Source organism: Coregonus lavaretus (genome assembly GCF_964263955.1).
Source record: "Coregonus lavaretus genome assembly, chromosome: 14".
In the NCBI taxonomy this organism is placed as follows: Eukaryota; Metazoa; Chordata; class Actinopteri; order Salmoniformes; family Salmonidae; genus Coregonus; species Coregonus lavaretus.
In genome coordinates, this window is record NC_140001.1 from 13,595,049 (window position 1) to 13,610,978 (window position 15,930).

At 45.2% G+C, this 15,930-nt stretch overlaps 1 protein-coding gene across 1 annotated transcript in view; it reads left to right on the forward strand.

Annotated features, from left to right (window-relative positions):
* The window catches only part of LOC311141946 (rap guanine nucleotide exchange factor 1-like), a 46,464-nt gene that overhangs the window by 14,781 nt on the left and 15,753 nt on the right, over positions 1-15,930 (forward strand). The window contains exons 7-13 of the mRNA XM_084177464.1: positions 1,757-1,883; positions 2,504-2,681; positions 6,594-7,130; positions 8,169-8,371; positions 12,906-13,067; positions 14,122-14,376; positions 14,782-14,874. Of these exons, the coding sequence (XP_084033590.1) occupies positions 1,757-1,883; positions 2,504-2,681; positions 6,594-7,130; positions 8,169-8,371; positions 12,906-13,067; positions 14,122-14,376; positions 14,782-14,874 (1,555 nt within the window). The remainder of the gene's footprint in view (positions 1-1,756; positions 1,884-2,503; positions 2,682-6,593; positions 7,131-8,168; positions 8,372-12,905; positions 13,068-14,121; positions 14,377-14,781; positions 14,875-15,930) is intronic.

The following is a 15,930-nucleotide window of genomic DNA, read 5'->3' on the forward strand; positions in this document are numbered from 1 at the left end:
ACATTTACATCATTTAGCAGACGCTCTTATCCAGAGCGACTTACAAATTGACAAACAGGATGAGCCACAACATGGGAGGCAGGGAGGCCGCAAAGCATGATGGGACAACAAGAGTGTGGGACATTAATATCTGCCCGAGTATTACTCCAACAACATTACCTTGAACATTCATCAACCTACTCAATTAGAATGAGGAGGGAACTTTAAACAAATCCATACCGCTGCTGTACTAGTATACTTGTTAGGCCTGCCAATAGCGCAGCACACAGCTCTGTTGAAGCCTTAGCCCACACCAATTTATCAACAAAAGAAACGCTCATTGTATACCACTCATCACGTTGAATGTCCTTGGATTACAGGCCAATGTGCTTGCCGCTTGTCTCTTTACAAGAAGACAGAAGTACAGTAGCTGGGAAACAGTGTGTTATAAGTAGTCTTGATTCTTTAGAAAGCTTTAATGTCTTTGAAGGGTGTAATAAAGGGAGGTGTCAGAAATTAGACTTCCTCTGGTGAGAGAACTGTCACGGCACCGTCTCTGAGGCGCTTTTCTTTTGGGAGAAACTGGGCTCGGCAGAGGCTTGCGAGTTTACAGCCAGAGAATGACGACAAGGAATGGAAATGGACCAGATTCCAGAGCCCACCACAAACACACTGGAAAGCAGCACATCCAGACACTTATAAATTCTAAAAGGCTCTCTGTCTTTCCTTGTGCTCCGAACAGTAGCTCTCTGAATTTTACCTTGCCAGCAGCAGGAGCGGGTAGCTCTCTGAATTTCACCTTGCCAGCAGCAGTTGCAGGTAGCTCTCTGAATTTCACCTGGCCAGCAGCAGGTGCGGGTAGCTCTCTGAATTTCACCTTGCCAGCAGCAGTTGCAGGTAGCTCTCTGAATTTCACCTGGCCAGCAGCAGGTGCGGGTAGCTCTCTGAATTTCACCTGGCCAGCAGCAGTTGCAGGTAGCTCTCTGAATTTCACCTGGCCAGCAGCAGGTGCGGGTAGCTCTCTGAATTTCACCTTGCCAGCAGCAGTTGCGGGTAGCTCTCTGAATTTCACCTTGCCAGCAGCAGGTGCGGGTAGCTCTCTGAATTTCACCTTGCCAGCAGCAGGTGCGGGTAGCGCTCTGAATTTCACCTTGCCAGCAGCAGGTGCGGGTAGCTATCGGCAGCAGTCTGTGTGTCTTACGCAAGGGCACACTGCAGATTTTGTCCTTGTTCTATTTTTGTCTTAATTATTATTATTTTTTCTCTTCCCTGGGGGCTTTCCTTGCCCCCCTCACCCCCACCCTACTCCCTAAATGGCAGAGAGGATATCCTCCACCTCCTCACCACCACGGCTGCCTGCCCTGCACATTCCATCTTGTCATTGGGCCATCTGTGTGCACTGCGGTGTGGAAACAGTTAAGTAGCTGCTGCTCTCTCCACCGCTATCTGTTTGTGGAGGGGGAAAAAGCAGCCAGGCAGTGACCCGTGCACTACACGTTTTTCCATAGTGATGCTACTTCAGAAGGCTCTCGGAAAGTGTCAGATATTGTATATTATCTCTCAACCCACCCAGGCCAGTGTCAGTGCAGTATTTTCCTTCACCAGACATACTACACAGTACATACTACACAGGACACACAGAAGAAGTGGATCAGTCAGTGTACTGCGGCTAGGACTGCATGCTTGGCTTTTGGAATACTTGGCATTGATGGACATTGAACACTGGACATTGTACCCTGCCTCATTTAAATGATGTCCCCTTCTTCTCCCCCTCCAGTCCTCCTGCTCTCCCTCCAAAGAAGCGCCAGTCTGCCCCCTCCCCCACCCGGGTGGCAGTAGTGGCCCCCATGAGCCGCGCCACCAGTGGCTCCAGTCTTCCCATGGGCATCGGCCTCCACAAACAGGTACAGTGGCTCCAGTCTTCCCATGGGCATCGGCCTCCACAAACAGGTACAGTGGCTCCAGTCTTCCCATGGGCATCGGCCTCCACAAACAGGTACAGTGGCTCCAGACTTCCATGGGCATCGGCCTCCACAAACAGGTACAGTGGCTCCAGACTTCCATGGACATCGGCCTCCACAAACAGGTACAGTGGCTCCAGACTTCCATGGACATCGGCCTCCACAAACAGGTACAGTGGCTCCAGTCCTCCCATGGGTTTCGGCCTCCACAAACAGGTACAGTGGCTCCAGTCCTCCCATGGGTTTCGGCCTCCACAAACCGGTACAGTGGCTCCAGTCCTCCCATGGCTGTCGGCCTCCACAAACAGGTACAGTGGCTCCAGGAAGGAGCAGCTGCACACACACGCTGGGGCTGTGTCAGTAATGGCACCATATTCAATATAGTGCACTACTTTTGACCAGGCCCCATAGGGAATAAGGTGCCATTTTGGATTGTGCTATGTTTTACACCGTCGTGAGACATATATCAGCCATTTCTTGCACTCTTTCTTTTTTGGGGGCTATTATGTATTTTTCAACAAATGCTAATAAAACGGGTCTGGTCACCGCTCTCTGGTTGGCAGGAGTACGAGGTGGATGCACTGCAGCGGCGCTTCTCTGGGGGCAGCCATTACTACGGAGGGGAGTCGCCGCGCCTATCCCCCTGCAATAGCATGGGCAAGCTGAGCAAGTCCGACGAGCAGCTGTCCTGGACAGTGGACAGTGGGCAGTGCTCACGCAACACCAGCAGTGAGACTCTGGGTGAGAGCCTGACACACACAGACTACGGTTGGGCATGAGTACTCAAACGGACGTCAAAGCTCGATCTTTAACCAGAGATCAATTTTTTTCCTTCAAATACTGTACAACTATTTAGTGGAAGGTGCTTTGTGGCTGCCCGGGCAAGTAAAATGTTGTCTTTAAGACAACGTTAATTTGCTTTGACTCGTGTTCCATTTGTACATGTGCATTTCGTGTCTCATTCACTCAATTGCATTCCAACCGCTCCCTCCACACATGCGTGCTGAGTGCGCACACAAGCTCCCGCTAGGCCTATTGAAATACAGTGGGGGAAAAAAGTATTTAGTCAGCCACCAATTGTGCAAGTTCTCCCACTTCAAAAGATGAGAGAGGCCTGTAATTTTCATCATAGGTACACGTCAACTATGACAGACAAATTGAGGAAAAACATTCCAGAAAATCACATTGTAGGATTTTTAATGAATTTATTTGCAAATTATGGTGGAAAATAAGTATTTGGTCAATAACAAAAGTTTCTCAATACTTTGTTATATACCCTTTGTTGGCAATGACACAGGTCAAACGTTTTCTGTAAGTCTTCACAAGGTTTTCACACACTGTTGCTGGTATTTTGGCCTATTCCTCCATGCAGATCTCCTCTAGAGCGGTGATGTTTTGGGGCTGTCGCTGGGCAACACAGACTTTCAACTCCCTCCAAAGATTTTCTATGGGGTTGAGATCTGGAGACTGGCTAGGCCACTCCAGGACCTTGAAATGCTTCTTACAAAGCCACTCCTTCGTTGCCCGGGCGGTGTGTTTGGGATCATTGTCATGCTGAAAGACCCAGCCACGTTTCATCTTCATGTATGGGTGGTCCTCTGTAGCTCAGCTGGTAGAGCACGGCGCTTGTAACGCCAAGGTAGTGGGTTCGATCCCCGGGACCACCCATACACAAAAATGTATGCACGCATGACTGTAAGTCGCTTTGGATAAAAGCGTCTGCTAAATGGCATATTATTACATATTATATTATTATCTTCAATGCCCTTGCTGATGGAAGGAGGTTTTCACTCAAAATCTCACGATACATGGCCCCATTCATTCTTTCCTTTACACGGATCAGTCGTCCTGGTCCCTTTGCAGAAAAACAGCCCCAAAGCATGATGTTTCCACCCCCATGCTTCACAGTAGGTATGGTGTTCTTTGGATGCAACTCAGCATTCTTTGTCCTCCAAACACGACGAGTTTAGTTTTTACCAAAAAGTTATATTTTGGTTTCATCTGACCATATGACATTCTCCCAATCCTCTTCTGGATCATCCAAATGCACTCTAGCAAACTTCAGACGGGCCTGGACATGTACTGGCTTAAGCAGGGGGACACATCTGGCACTGCAGGATTTGAGTCCCTGGTGGCGTAGTGTGTTACTGATGGTAGGCTTTGTTACTTTGGTCCCAGCTCTCTGCAGGTCATTCACTAGGTCCCCCCGTGTGGTTCTGGGATTTTTGCTCACCGTTCTTGTGATCATTTTGACCCCACGGGGTGAGATCTTGCGTGGAGCCCAAGATCGAGGGAGATTATCAGTGGTCTTGTATGTCTTCCATTTCCTAATAATTGCTCCCACAGTTGATTTCTTCAAACCAAGCTGCTTACCTATTGCAGATTCAGTCTTCCCAGCCTGGTGCAGGTCTACAATTTTGTTTCTGGTGTCCTTTGACAGCTCTTTGGTCTTGGCCATAGTGGAGTTTGGAGTGTGACTGTTTGAGGTTGTGGACAGGTGTCTTTTATACTGATAACAAGTTCAACAGGTGCCATTAATACAGGTAACGAGTGGAGGACAGAGGAGCCTCTTAAAGAAGAAGTTACAGGTCTGTGAGAGCCAGAAATCTTGCTTGTTTGTAGGTGACCAAATACTTATTTTCCACCATAATTTGCTAATAAATTCATTAAAAATCCTACAATGTGATTTTCTGGAATTTCTTTCCTCAATTTGTCTGTCATAGTTGACGTGTACCTATGATGAAAATTACAGGCCTCTCACATCTTTTTAAGTGGGAGAACTTGCACAATTGGTGGCTGACTAAATATTTTTTTCCCCCACTGTAAATGCCTATAAAAAATATATCTAACTGATGGGTTACATAATCTACATTCCTTGCCAAATGATGACAGTTTCATCACAAATCCAAAATGGACTGGTTGATTGAAGTAGGAAAATATGTGTTCCAACACCGAGCTACAGTTTTTGAATAATTGCGTCGCGTCTATTTTACGCTTAAGCTACTTTGCGAACTGCTAATGCCATTTAGAGTTGGTTAGCCTAGACTATAACCCCCCTAAACATAGACAGGTTCCACACTGACAATATGCAAAAACATTAGTTTGATAAAGAGCGTATTTTCATCAGAATCATTAAGCATATGCCTACTCACCAAACAGATTTCGTGGCCGTAATTCATCACATGCAGTGTTCAATGTGGAATTGTTCATTTTGAAAATTCCAAAGAAGAGGCAGAATAAACTAAATCGAACGTCTGTATATCGAAAAGAAGACAAATGTTGGTTTGTAACCCAGATTTATTTTCTTCTTTCAACTCAACCAAATTGAGCCCCGTTTCAAATGTCACTCTGAGAATACTGTAACTGCTCCAGGCATGAGATGCTCATCACTTCAAACTAATACCTTTATTCACTTGGAAAAATAGTGTGTTTCTATTTTATTCTGTTAGATTACGTCATGTTTTTTAAAACTATAAAATAGGTGTGTCTTGACTGTGATAAGGGCTCTGGAAATAAGAGCGTCTGTCTGCTAAATTAACAAAACAAGGCTATGCCATTGCACAGCCATAGGTTTCTACAAGCAAGCGCCACTGCTGAGGTTACAGCCTTTTTGAAGATTGTGTTCCACGATATAATACAATAACAAGTTGATATTACGGTTTCAATAAATTAATCTTACATGGCACTTGCTTTTTTATTGAGGCAATTAGGATTTGTTATCTGTTATGGTTATGATAAATTACGCTTTGTTGTGATCTTATGACATATAGATAAATGCACAAAAAAACATCCAGTGCGGGCCTTGTGTTGTAATTATTTTTATTTTTTTCATGCAAGTACTCGAACAGTCAAAACATTTCAAATGCCCATCCCTAACACAGACACACATGAAACTCACACACAACACAAACACATATGAGTTACATGTTCCTGCACTGGCTTCACAGAGGCCTGGTTCGAGAGGAGCCACTATGATCCCAGCAGGAGAGGCCTGTCTCTTTGATTAGGAGCACCGCTGTCACCACGGGATCACCATAGGTTGTCTTGATGTGGCAGCCACAGTGTGTGGAAACAAGCCTGCTGCTGATGCGTGTAATGAGTCGACACACGCAGGCAGGAGCTTCCTGTTCCTGCCACCTCCAACAGCACAGAGCTTTGCTTACGAGCTGTGACCACCATCCTGTGAGCAAAGAGACAAGACTTCACAGAGGCTGCATCTCAATAGTCTTTTAAGCGGCCTCCTCTCCTTCATCTGCATCAGTCTTGAAACAGGATAGCAGGGAGGAGAGCAATATGGTGGATGCCTACTGGGAATTTGTTGAGGAGAGGAAGCCATGCGACGGTATTGAGATGCAGCCTCAAAAAGTCTTAAGCTGTAATACCACAGCTGACACCTTCTGGGACCGGGGACAAGAGAGTGAGGGTTGTCAGGGCGATAAGATGGGGGGGAATTGGGAATGAAATCCCAATTCCCCCCCAATCAAAATAGATTCTGCCAATGTGTTTGTTGTGCTCCTGTTGTTCAGAGTGGGGTTTGTAGAGAAAAGTGCCCTTTATGCCAAAGTGACAGTGTGGCTTTGTTTTCAATGCTCTGTGTGGTGACTCACCTGTCCCCCCCTGTCTCTTTCTCTCTCCCCCTACTCCCCTCCACAGACACCACAGACCACTACGACCCGGACTACGACTTCCTGCACCAGGACCTGTCCAGCCTGGAGCACATGACTCCTGTGCCGGTGGGGGGGTGCCTCAGCCCCCTGCCCGAGTTCCACAGTGAGTCTTCCTCCCCCTGCCCTGGCCCCGGCCCGCCGCTGGCACAGCCCCACTTCAGCCTCCCCTCCCCCCAGCCATCCTTCCAGGGCTCCTCCGTGTCCCCCCTCTACTCCCGCATGACTCCCGCCCCGCCACCCCCTGCCCTGCCGGAAAAGAAGCGGCGAGGTGGCGCCTGCTCGGGCTTTTCCGAAAGCTCCTACTCGGGCTCCTCCTGGCGCGTCTCCTTTGAGCGCCACCCATCCCAGTACGACAACCTCATGGAGGAGGACCTACCGCCTGTGCCCCCCTTCCCCCTGTTCACGTCCAACATCTCGCCCCTGTGCAATGCCGCCGGGGGGTTTGTGTCCGAGTTCAGCGCCAGCGAGACGACAGACGTACCTCAGAGTCCACCGCCACTCCCAGAGAAGAAGAGCCGTCACAGTGAGTATCTGATGTCAGGGGGAGAGAGAGAGGATTCATAAAAAGCCTTATACAAACTCTACTGTTACCAGGATTTAGAAACTTAGGGTTTTCAAATTCAAGCTCCAAATATCAATCAAATTCAATCAAATGTATTTATAAAGCCCTTTTTACATCAGCAGATGTCACAAAGTGCTATACAGAAACCCACCCTAAAAACCCAAACAGCAAGCAATGCAGATGTAGAGGCACAGCGGACTAGGCCCCTTAGGTATGTCTGTAAAGCACATGGAGGCCTACTGCTGTGCTAGAATGATAAAACCACAGAATTAAATAGAACTGGCCCTGTGCGTGTGTGGTGGGTGTGGGTGTGTGCACACTGATGGCAGGGCTCCTAGCTGTGGACACACAGACACACACACATGGAGGCCTGGAGGTTTCACTTATGCCAGCCCTGTGAGCTCACATGAAATAATGCCTTTGTTGATGGAATATGTCAGTGAAAAGAGGAGTGGCCGTGCAGGAAATGAGCTTGTGCTGAATGTCCCTCTCAGGGGATGGGTGGCCATAACTATGTAGTAATCAGCACATTCGATATGTTCAGTAGCTTTATAAAGAGCTTAAAGCCAGGACCAGCAGGTTTGGCTGCACTTGTGCCTCCCCTGGCCTGTTTATTTAGATTTCCAACAGCTGAGCACTGTTCTAATGACTAAATGGTCAGGGTTTCTACAGGGCTAGCATTGTCATCTCCCCCAAAATACGATTTTCTTGTTTTAAAATTGTATTTTATACACACCGTGACCATTGTTCATTCAACATTCATTTTTTACAATGTTATAATTTACAGGATTGGAAGTGAAGTGCTCCGTTTAAACCAAAGTTTGACATGTAGATTAAAAACCGCTCCTCATCTAAGCACCATAACAATGTTTTATACTGTTTGGGATACTCTGAAGAACACTGTCATTATCATCTGCAAGCGCATTGTCATTGTAATATGCCCTGATTTTTGGGGGGTCTGTGTCTGTGTGTGCATATGCGTACTTCTCACCCACACAGTACTGAAGTACATGCAGTTTGTGGAGGACTACTCGGAGCCCCAGCCCTCGGTTTTCTACCAGATGCCGCAGAGCGAGAGCATCTATGAGCAACGCAACAAGCGCTTCCAGGAAGTATATGGCTTCAACGACTCGTTTAGCAGCAGCGACTCTGTTCACGAGCCCCTCCCACCCCCGGCACTGCCACCCAAACAGAGGCAGCTGGTAAGCTACAGCCCCTCACCTCACACACTGAAGACACCCTGAGGCCTCACACTCACCAGTGTTACAGCATACAGTACACCAGCCCATCCACACATCCTGTTCACCCACATCCATGGATTTTGGCCCAATACATATACATTTCAGGAAACTAATTTTCTTATCATATATTGCACCAAGTGTGTAGGATTGAGTGGTGAGTGAGTCCATTATGTTTTAGCCCATCCAATAACAATAGATGAAGAAAAGCAGGGTGTTGAAAGTCCTGAACATCCAAATGACAAGCAGACTCTAGTGGTAACACATCTCCAAACCCTACTTCAATACAGAGGAAAAAAATATGTTTTATTGTCACATACACCAGATAGGTGCAGTGAAATGTGTTGCTTTACAGGATCAGCCATAGTAGTACGGCGCCCCTGGAGCAAACTAGTGCACTTTAGCCGATTTATCACCTTGTCGGCTCGGGTATTCGAACCAGCGACCTTTCGGTTACTGGCCCAACGCTCTAACCGGTAGGCTACCTTCTGCATCAGGAAAAAAAAAACATATTTAACAACAAATACAATCAGTGCAATGGTACAAATTACTACAATTTCTCAGTCACATGTTTTTTTTACCCCGATGGCAGAAGACGATTGTCCTTTTGTACAGACTTGTCCTCCATGATGTCTCATCTTACATCCCACCACAGTACTTAACTTTGTTTTCATCAGTTTGGCCATTGTTATGTTTATTTCAGGCCTCTGCAAGGCTGTAGAAGTTCACTTCCCAGATTAAAGTCAATGCCATAATCTCCCTACCAGACATTCATGGTTGGAAAAAGTAATTTGCTCTGCCAGAATAAAAAATATGAACCCGATATAAATGAGTCAATCTATGCTCAAGGTTTATCCATGATTACGGATATTTTTAAACATATCTAAAGCTGATCAAAATGTGAGAAACGAAAATGTAACATTTTTTCCTGATATTTGGCCTTGTGCATTACTGCATGCCAAGTTCATATTGGATGAGGATTAAGACGAATCACAGAATCCTCTGGGGAGCAGGGAAATAAACAAGGATTGGTTTGAACTTAAGCTATAGATATAGGCAGGGGTGCAACTTTGGTTTTAGAAGTGGGGGGGGGGGGACAAAAATAAAAAATGTATCCAGTCTGATAAACACTCCAAACAGCCTACCCGACCACTCGGAGGCGTCTGCATGGTCCTAAAGCACACCGTTGCCTCGTTCTGTATCACATTCCAATGATAAAACTGGGGGGGTTGCGCCCCTGGATGTAGGGAGGGAGAGAAAAGGGTGTTTGTGTTTCTGTGCTGGCTGTTGTTAACAGTCATGTCCACATTGTGTACAGTCGTGGTCAAAAGTTTTGAGAATGACACAAGTATTGGTCTTCACAAAGTTTGCTGCTTCAGTGTTTTTAGATATTTTTGTCAGATGTTACTATGGTATACTGAAGTATAATTACAAGCATTCCAAAAGTGTCAAAGGCTTTTATTGACAATTACATTACGTTTATGCAAAGAGTCAATATTTGCAGTGTTGACCCTTCTTTTTCAAGACCTCTGCAATCCGCCCTGGCATGCTGTCAATTAACTTCTGGGCCACATCCTGACTGATGGCAGCCCATTCTTGCATAATCAATGATTGGAGTTTGTCAGAATTTGTGGGTTTTTGTTTGTCCACCTGCCTCTTGAGGATTGACCACAAGTTCTCAATGGGTTTAAGGTCTGGGGAGTTTCCTGGCCATGGACCCAAAATGTCGATGTTTTGTTCCCCGAGCCACTTAGTTGTCACTTTTGCCTTATGGCAAGGTGCTCCATCATGCTGGAAAAGGCATTGGTTGTCACCAAACTGTTCTTGGATGGTTGGGAGAAGTTTCTCTCAGAGGATGTGTTAGTACCATTCTTTATTCATGGCTGTGTTCTTAGGCAAAATTGTGAGTGAGCCTACTCCTTTGGCTGAGAACAACACCACACATGAATGGTCTCAGGATGCTTTACTGTTGGCATGACACAGGACTGATGGTAGCGCTCACCTTGTCTTCTCCGGACAAGCTTTTTCCCGGATGCCCCAAACAATCGGAAAGGGGATTCATCAGAGAAAATGACTTTACCCCAGTCCTCAGCAGTCCAATCCCTGTACCTTTTGCAGAATATCAGTCTGTCCCTGATGTTTTTCCTGGAGAGAAGTGGCTTCCTCGCTGCCCTTCTTGACACCGGCCATCTTCCAAAAGTCTTCGCCTCACTGTGCGTGCAGATGCACTCACACCTGCCTGCTGCCATTCCTGAGCAAGCTCTCCTTGAAGTTCTTGATGATCCGATAAATGGTTGATTTAGGTGCAATCTTACTAGCAGCAATATCCTTGCCTGTGAAGCCCTTTTTGTTCAAAGTAATGATGACGGCACGTGTTTCCTTGCAGGTAACCATGGTTAACAGAGGAAGAACAGTGATTTCAAGCACCACCCTCCTTTTAAAGCTTCCAGTCTGTTATTCTAACTCAATCAGCATGACGGAGTGATCTCCAGCCTTGTCCTCGTCAACACTCACCTGTGTTAACGAGAGAATCACTGACATGATGTCAGCTGGTCCTTTTGTGGCAGGGCTGAAATGCAGTGGAAATGTTTTTTGGGGATTAAGTTCATTTTCATGGCAAAGAGGGACTTTGCAATTAATTGCAATTCATCTGATCACTCTTCATAACATTCTGGAGTATATGCAAATTGCCATCATAAAAACTGAGGCAGCAGACTTTGTGAAAATTTATATTTGTGTCATTCTCAAAACTTTTGACCACGACTGTACTTTCTGATTGCCAGAATTAATACACTTCTACCTGAGCAGAAAGTCCACCTACTTCTGGTACAAAGCTGATACAGTAGCTAGTTATTTCCATTTAGGCCAGTCATGTGCTTTGCACTGTATGTAGGCATAGTTCAACGTGGTCTCTGGGCAATTCATATTATTCTGTACGTAAATCTGTAACACTATTTAGTATGATATATTACGTTAGGTTGCATTATGAATGGAATAGCGATCATAAAATATCATATGAATTATAGGACGTATCAAGCGTCTTAGCTGGTCTTACAATAGCATACGAATTTAATGATGTACCTTATAATTTGTCTTGGAGCACGTATAGTATTATACTATTTCTCTGAGACCAGGTTGCTTGTTGCGCCTTAACAATAAAGGAGAATTATGGGGAGAATGTATGTAGGCGTTTAGGGGAACTAACGACAAAGGTTAGGATAATTTATGTAAAACCTTAGGTGAAATGGGTTAAAGGGAAACTCCACTCCAAAATTATATTTTAGTATTTTTTCCTTTAGTCCACTGTTGATACATGCCACCTTCATGCGCTAGTCGGAACTAGGAAACTCTGACATTTCCGACATGGTAACTGGTTGTAGTTATACACGTGCCACGTTCAACAAATCAGCAAGTCGGAAATGTCTGAGTTCCCGACTAGGATGTGAAGTAGTTTCCAGCATTGTCACTGGCCACATCATCATGATGATGCGTTTTGCATCATAAGATGCATAAAAAAAAAAATATGCATCATCATGATGATGTGGCCGGTGACACTTTGCTTCTTGAAAGTCCAATATCTTAAAAACTTGACTGCTGGCATGCAGAACATTTTGGGACTGTATCAACAGTGGACTAATGAATAAAATACCAAAATACTTTTGAGTGGAATTTCCCTTAAGTTTTGAATAAGGGTTAGCTAAAATGCTACAGTTGTCCCCGTCACGACTCGAACACGCACACAACCTTTGGATTGCTAGATGGTCACGAATTACGTCCACCCATCCTCCCCAACCAACTTCCCTACTTTTGTTTCCGTCTAAAGTAACTAGACCATTAGTAGGTATCGTACATCTTGGAGCTGCTCAGAAATACATAGGATGTTTCATATGGCTCTGAGGCCAGGCTGCACAGCTTGTTGCACGGCAACAGTAGTTCTTTGGTAGTATATACAGTACAATACATTGTGTGGTCGATAAATCTTAATTTGGGTGTAGCTCTCTCTGGTACAGCTTGTGTTGTTGCTCACTGTCGGCTACATGTGGTCTCGGGTCTGACATTTCCATTCCCTCCCTACTCACTGCAATTGCCATGACTGAGATAGAGAACGTTCTCTATGGCTTTTCCCCTTTTGTCATGATATTAAGTGTTTACATTTGCATTTGATTTACTGTCCAATCTCTTCAGGGGTTTTTTTGCTTCATTTTCCATTGCACTCATCATATCTCATTCTTTTTTCTTTCTGGAAAGCCCACCCTCCATCAGAGCGATTCATAACACAGAGGTAACAGTAGAACATTAGAAAGGCTTGGTGTGTCTCTATGTTAATGCTTTGTCTGCCGTAGCATTCTTTTAGTCCATCAAGCCTATTGTTTTCTGCTTCTTCTAGTTTGGGCTTAACTATCTGCGTAGACTAACTAACATCTCCCACTGCACTTTCTCTCTGCTCCTCTCTCTCTACTTTCTTCTTCCCTCACGCTCTCCTTTTCCCCCCTTCCAGGCCTCCCACTCTGCCTCTTCCTCCTCCTCGTCCTCGTCCTCTCTCTCCTGCCACCTTCAGCAGTCGCAGGCTGCGGTGGTGGAGGAGGAGACGGGGGCTGCTCTCAGCATGTCAGTCTCTAACTCCTTCCTGAGCCGCCAGGCCTCCCTGACCACCCCCATGGTGAGTGCCTGTCTGATTCTCTGCTTTTCTCACTCTCTACAGCAGACTTGGCTTTAAATATTATTTGTTTTCTTTCTAAAACGTTTTATTTAACCTGGAAAGTTGGGGGCAAAATGCGGTGCTAAATCAAATAAAAGTTACATTTTAATTGAGCTTTTCATTAAGCCTGTCTGGCATAGAGATGAGACTATGTTGACTTAATCTGTATCTACAGTATGCTGCCTGGAAAGCCAGATGGGTGTTTTGCACTTTGGGGACTATTTCATTGGTCCCACAGTGTCAGGCAAGCTCGATCAAGTGCATCGGAAGTATTTGAAAAGAAAACCAATACTAGTTGAACCCTTGACTATGCTTCTGCTTTAGAAGTAATGACACCAATACAAAAAGTTATTTTATTAGCCATTGTAGACGTGTTCAGCTACTGATAATGGAGTATATTGGGCAAAAAACACACACACTGGCAAACACACTTTCATTCTTCACTCTCTGCCTGACCCCTTAATGTTTACACACTCCAAATGACAATCTCTGTCAGAGAGAAAGCATGCCGTTGAAAATGTGTGTTTTCGTCCAGAGTTTGTGAAATGTGTTATTTGAATCAGCGGATATCATTCCTTTAAAACTGGGGCTTGAACACAATCCAGAACCATTATGATACAACCGTATCAAATTAATGTTCAGTATTCTTCTTTGTCTAATCTTTCTAGTTTTGGAGCAATGATGAGGACAATTGACTTGTTCTAGCTGAAGAACCATTGATCCTTGTTGCACCATTTTGACTTGGTTTCAATTAAACCCAAATGCATGGCATATTCAACAGATCTGTTACAAGTTACAACAAGCACATTTTGTGAAAATGTAATTTTGAAGAGACTGAGTTGGATTAGGAATGCTAGTCACTACCTGACCAGTCAGATAGTCATATTGTTCTCTGATGGCAAGTATGCCAATGCTTCTCTCTCAATTCTTTTTTTCTCTCTCAATTATTTGCCCTTGTAGATCTCTCAAGTAGCTCTTTCTCCTTCCTTCTCTTTTCTCACCCTTGCTCTCTCAGCATAAGACAGTTCTCCGGTCCTATTCTCAGGACTTTGCGCCTCTCTGTCAATCTTCCATTACATATCTTCTCTCATCTGTCTCTTCCCACTCTCCAATTGTCCACCAATCACAGAGCATGGACCTAGCGGCCCCGGGCAGTGGCAGCCCTGACCCTGTGCTGGTGGCCAACGGCTCGCTGGACAGCTCTGGTGGCTCTCTTGCCATCTGTCTTCCCACTGACTCTTCTTTCTCTGACACTCATCAAACCTCTTTGGTGAGCCCTAGCTGTGTGTCGTGACAAGCGTTAGGCACTGTGCGAAAATAAAATGGGATTGCGTTTGATGGTGGGGAGGGGGGGTGTTTGCTATTGAAGAAGAGTACAGATCTGGAGTAGGGTATAAACATTGTTAGCAAAGGGCTGTTTCAATGTGGGGAACGTGATGTTCTTATCCTTGAAAAAAGGCCAAACCCTAGGTAAAAAAAACAAGTCTGTAGCCCTGTGTATGCTGTGGTGATCGGAACAATTGGTTTTTAGTTGTTTCATTTGAGATTATATAGGTACTTGTTTGTTTTGTCCAGCTAGTTTCGAGAAGTTTTCGGAGTATACAAAAAAAGGAACCACATTTATTGCTTTTTCCTAGCATTTGTCATTCTCTTTGCTGTCCTCTTTCCCCCGTAGAGCGAAAGCGCTAACAAGGAAGGTGGGGAGGGAGAGTATGTCAATCTGTACTCATCCAGCCAAGCCAACGGAGACGGGCCGCTCTCCCGCCGAGTAAGTAGCCTTAGCAGAGAGGCGGCATGGGAGCGAGGAGAGAGCGGAGAGCACGGTGTGCTTTCACAGACACAGTGTACCATGACTGACAACCGACCTCACTAAGTAACCACATTTGAACGTGACCTGACTTCTCAGGGTTCACTGTGTCTCTTCGACCGCTTGGCATGCCCTGCTTCGCTAACTGCCTGTACATTACCATGGGTTCTCTTCCTTTCCCCAAATCCCTCCTACCACTGGACTGTCCCCATTCCCTACTATATGGGCCTATGTGTAGTTCTAGCTCAAAGGACATCAGTCACTCCGCTGTCATTGTCTCAAGGGGGGTTTGTCTCCAAGTGACAGTGAGACATTTTCTATCATGTTCACATACTTGGCCCGTTAAGGTGGTTGTCCACGACCGTTGGCTCAGGTCTGGATCGTAGCAACTAATTACAACAGGATTCATGAATGGCTCTGCGTTAAGTCTGTGTATTTAACATCTTCCATCAGGCCTTTCATCAGGAAGGATAACCCAATAAAACGACTAATCACCCAGCTTATTTCGTCAGTCTTTCTCGCTCTAAGTTCTCCCCATTCCCCACGTTTTTAGCTTTTTTCTGGCCTGTCTTCTGGGATGGAGATGGGTATACAATGCCTTCAGAAAGTATTCACACTTCTTGACTTTTTCCACATTTTGTTGTGTTACAGCCTGAATTTAAAAAGGATTACATTGAGATTTTGTGTCACTGGCCTACACACTACCCCATAATGTCAAAGTGGAATTACATGTTTTAAACATGTTTACAAATTCAAAAATGAAAAGCTGAAATGTCTTAAGTCAACAGGTATTCAACCCCTTTTCTTATGGCAAGCATAAATAAGTTCAGGAGTAAAAATGTGCTTAACAAGTCACATAATAAGTTGCATGTATGTGTATATAATAGTGTTTAACATTCGAATGACTACCTCATCTCTGTACCCCACACATACAATTATCTCAAAGGTCCGTCAGGGCCAAATCTACACTGGAGTTGCTAACCAAGATGACATCGAATGTTCCTAAGGGGCCTAGTT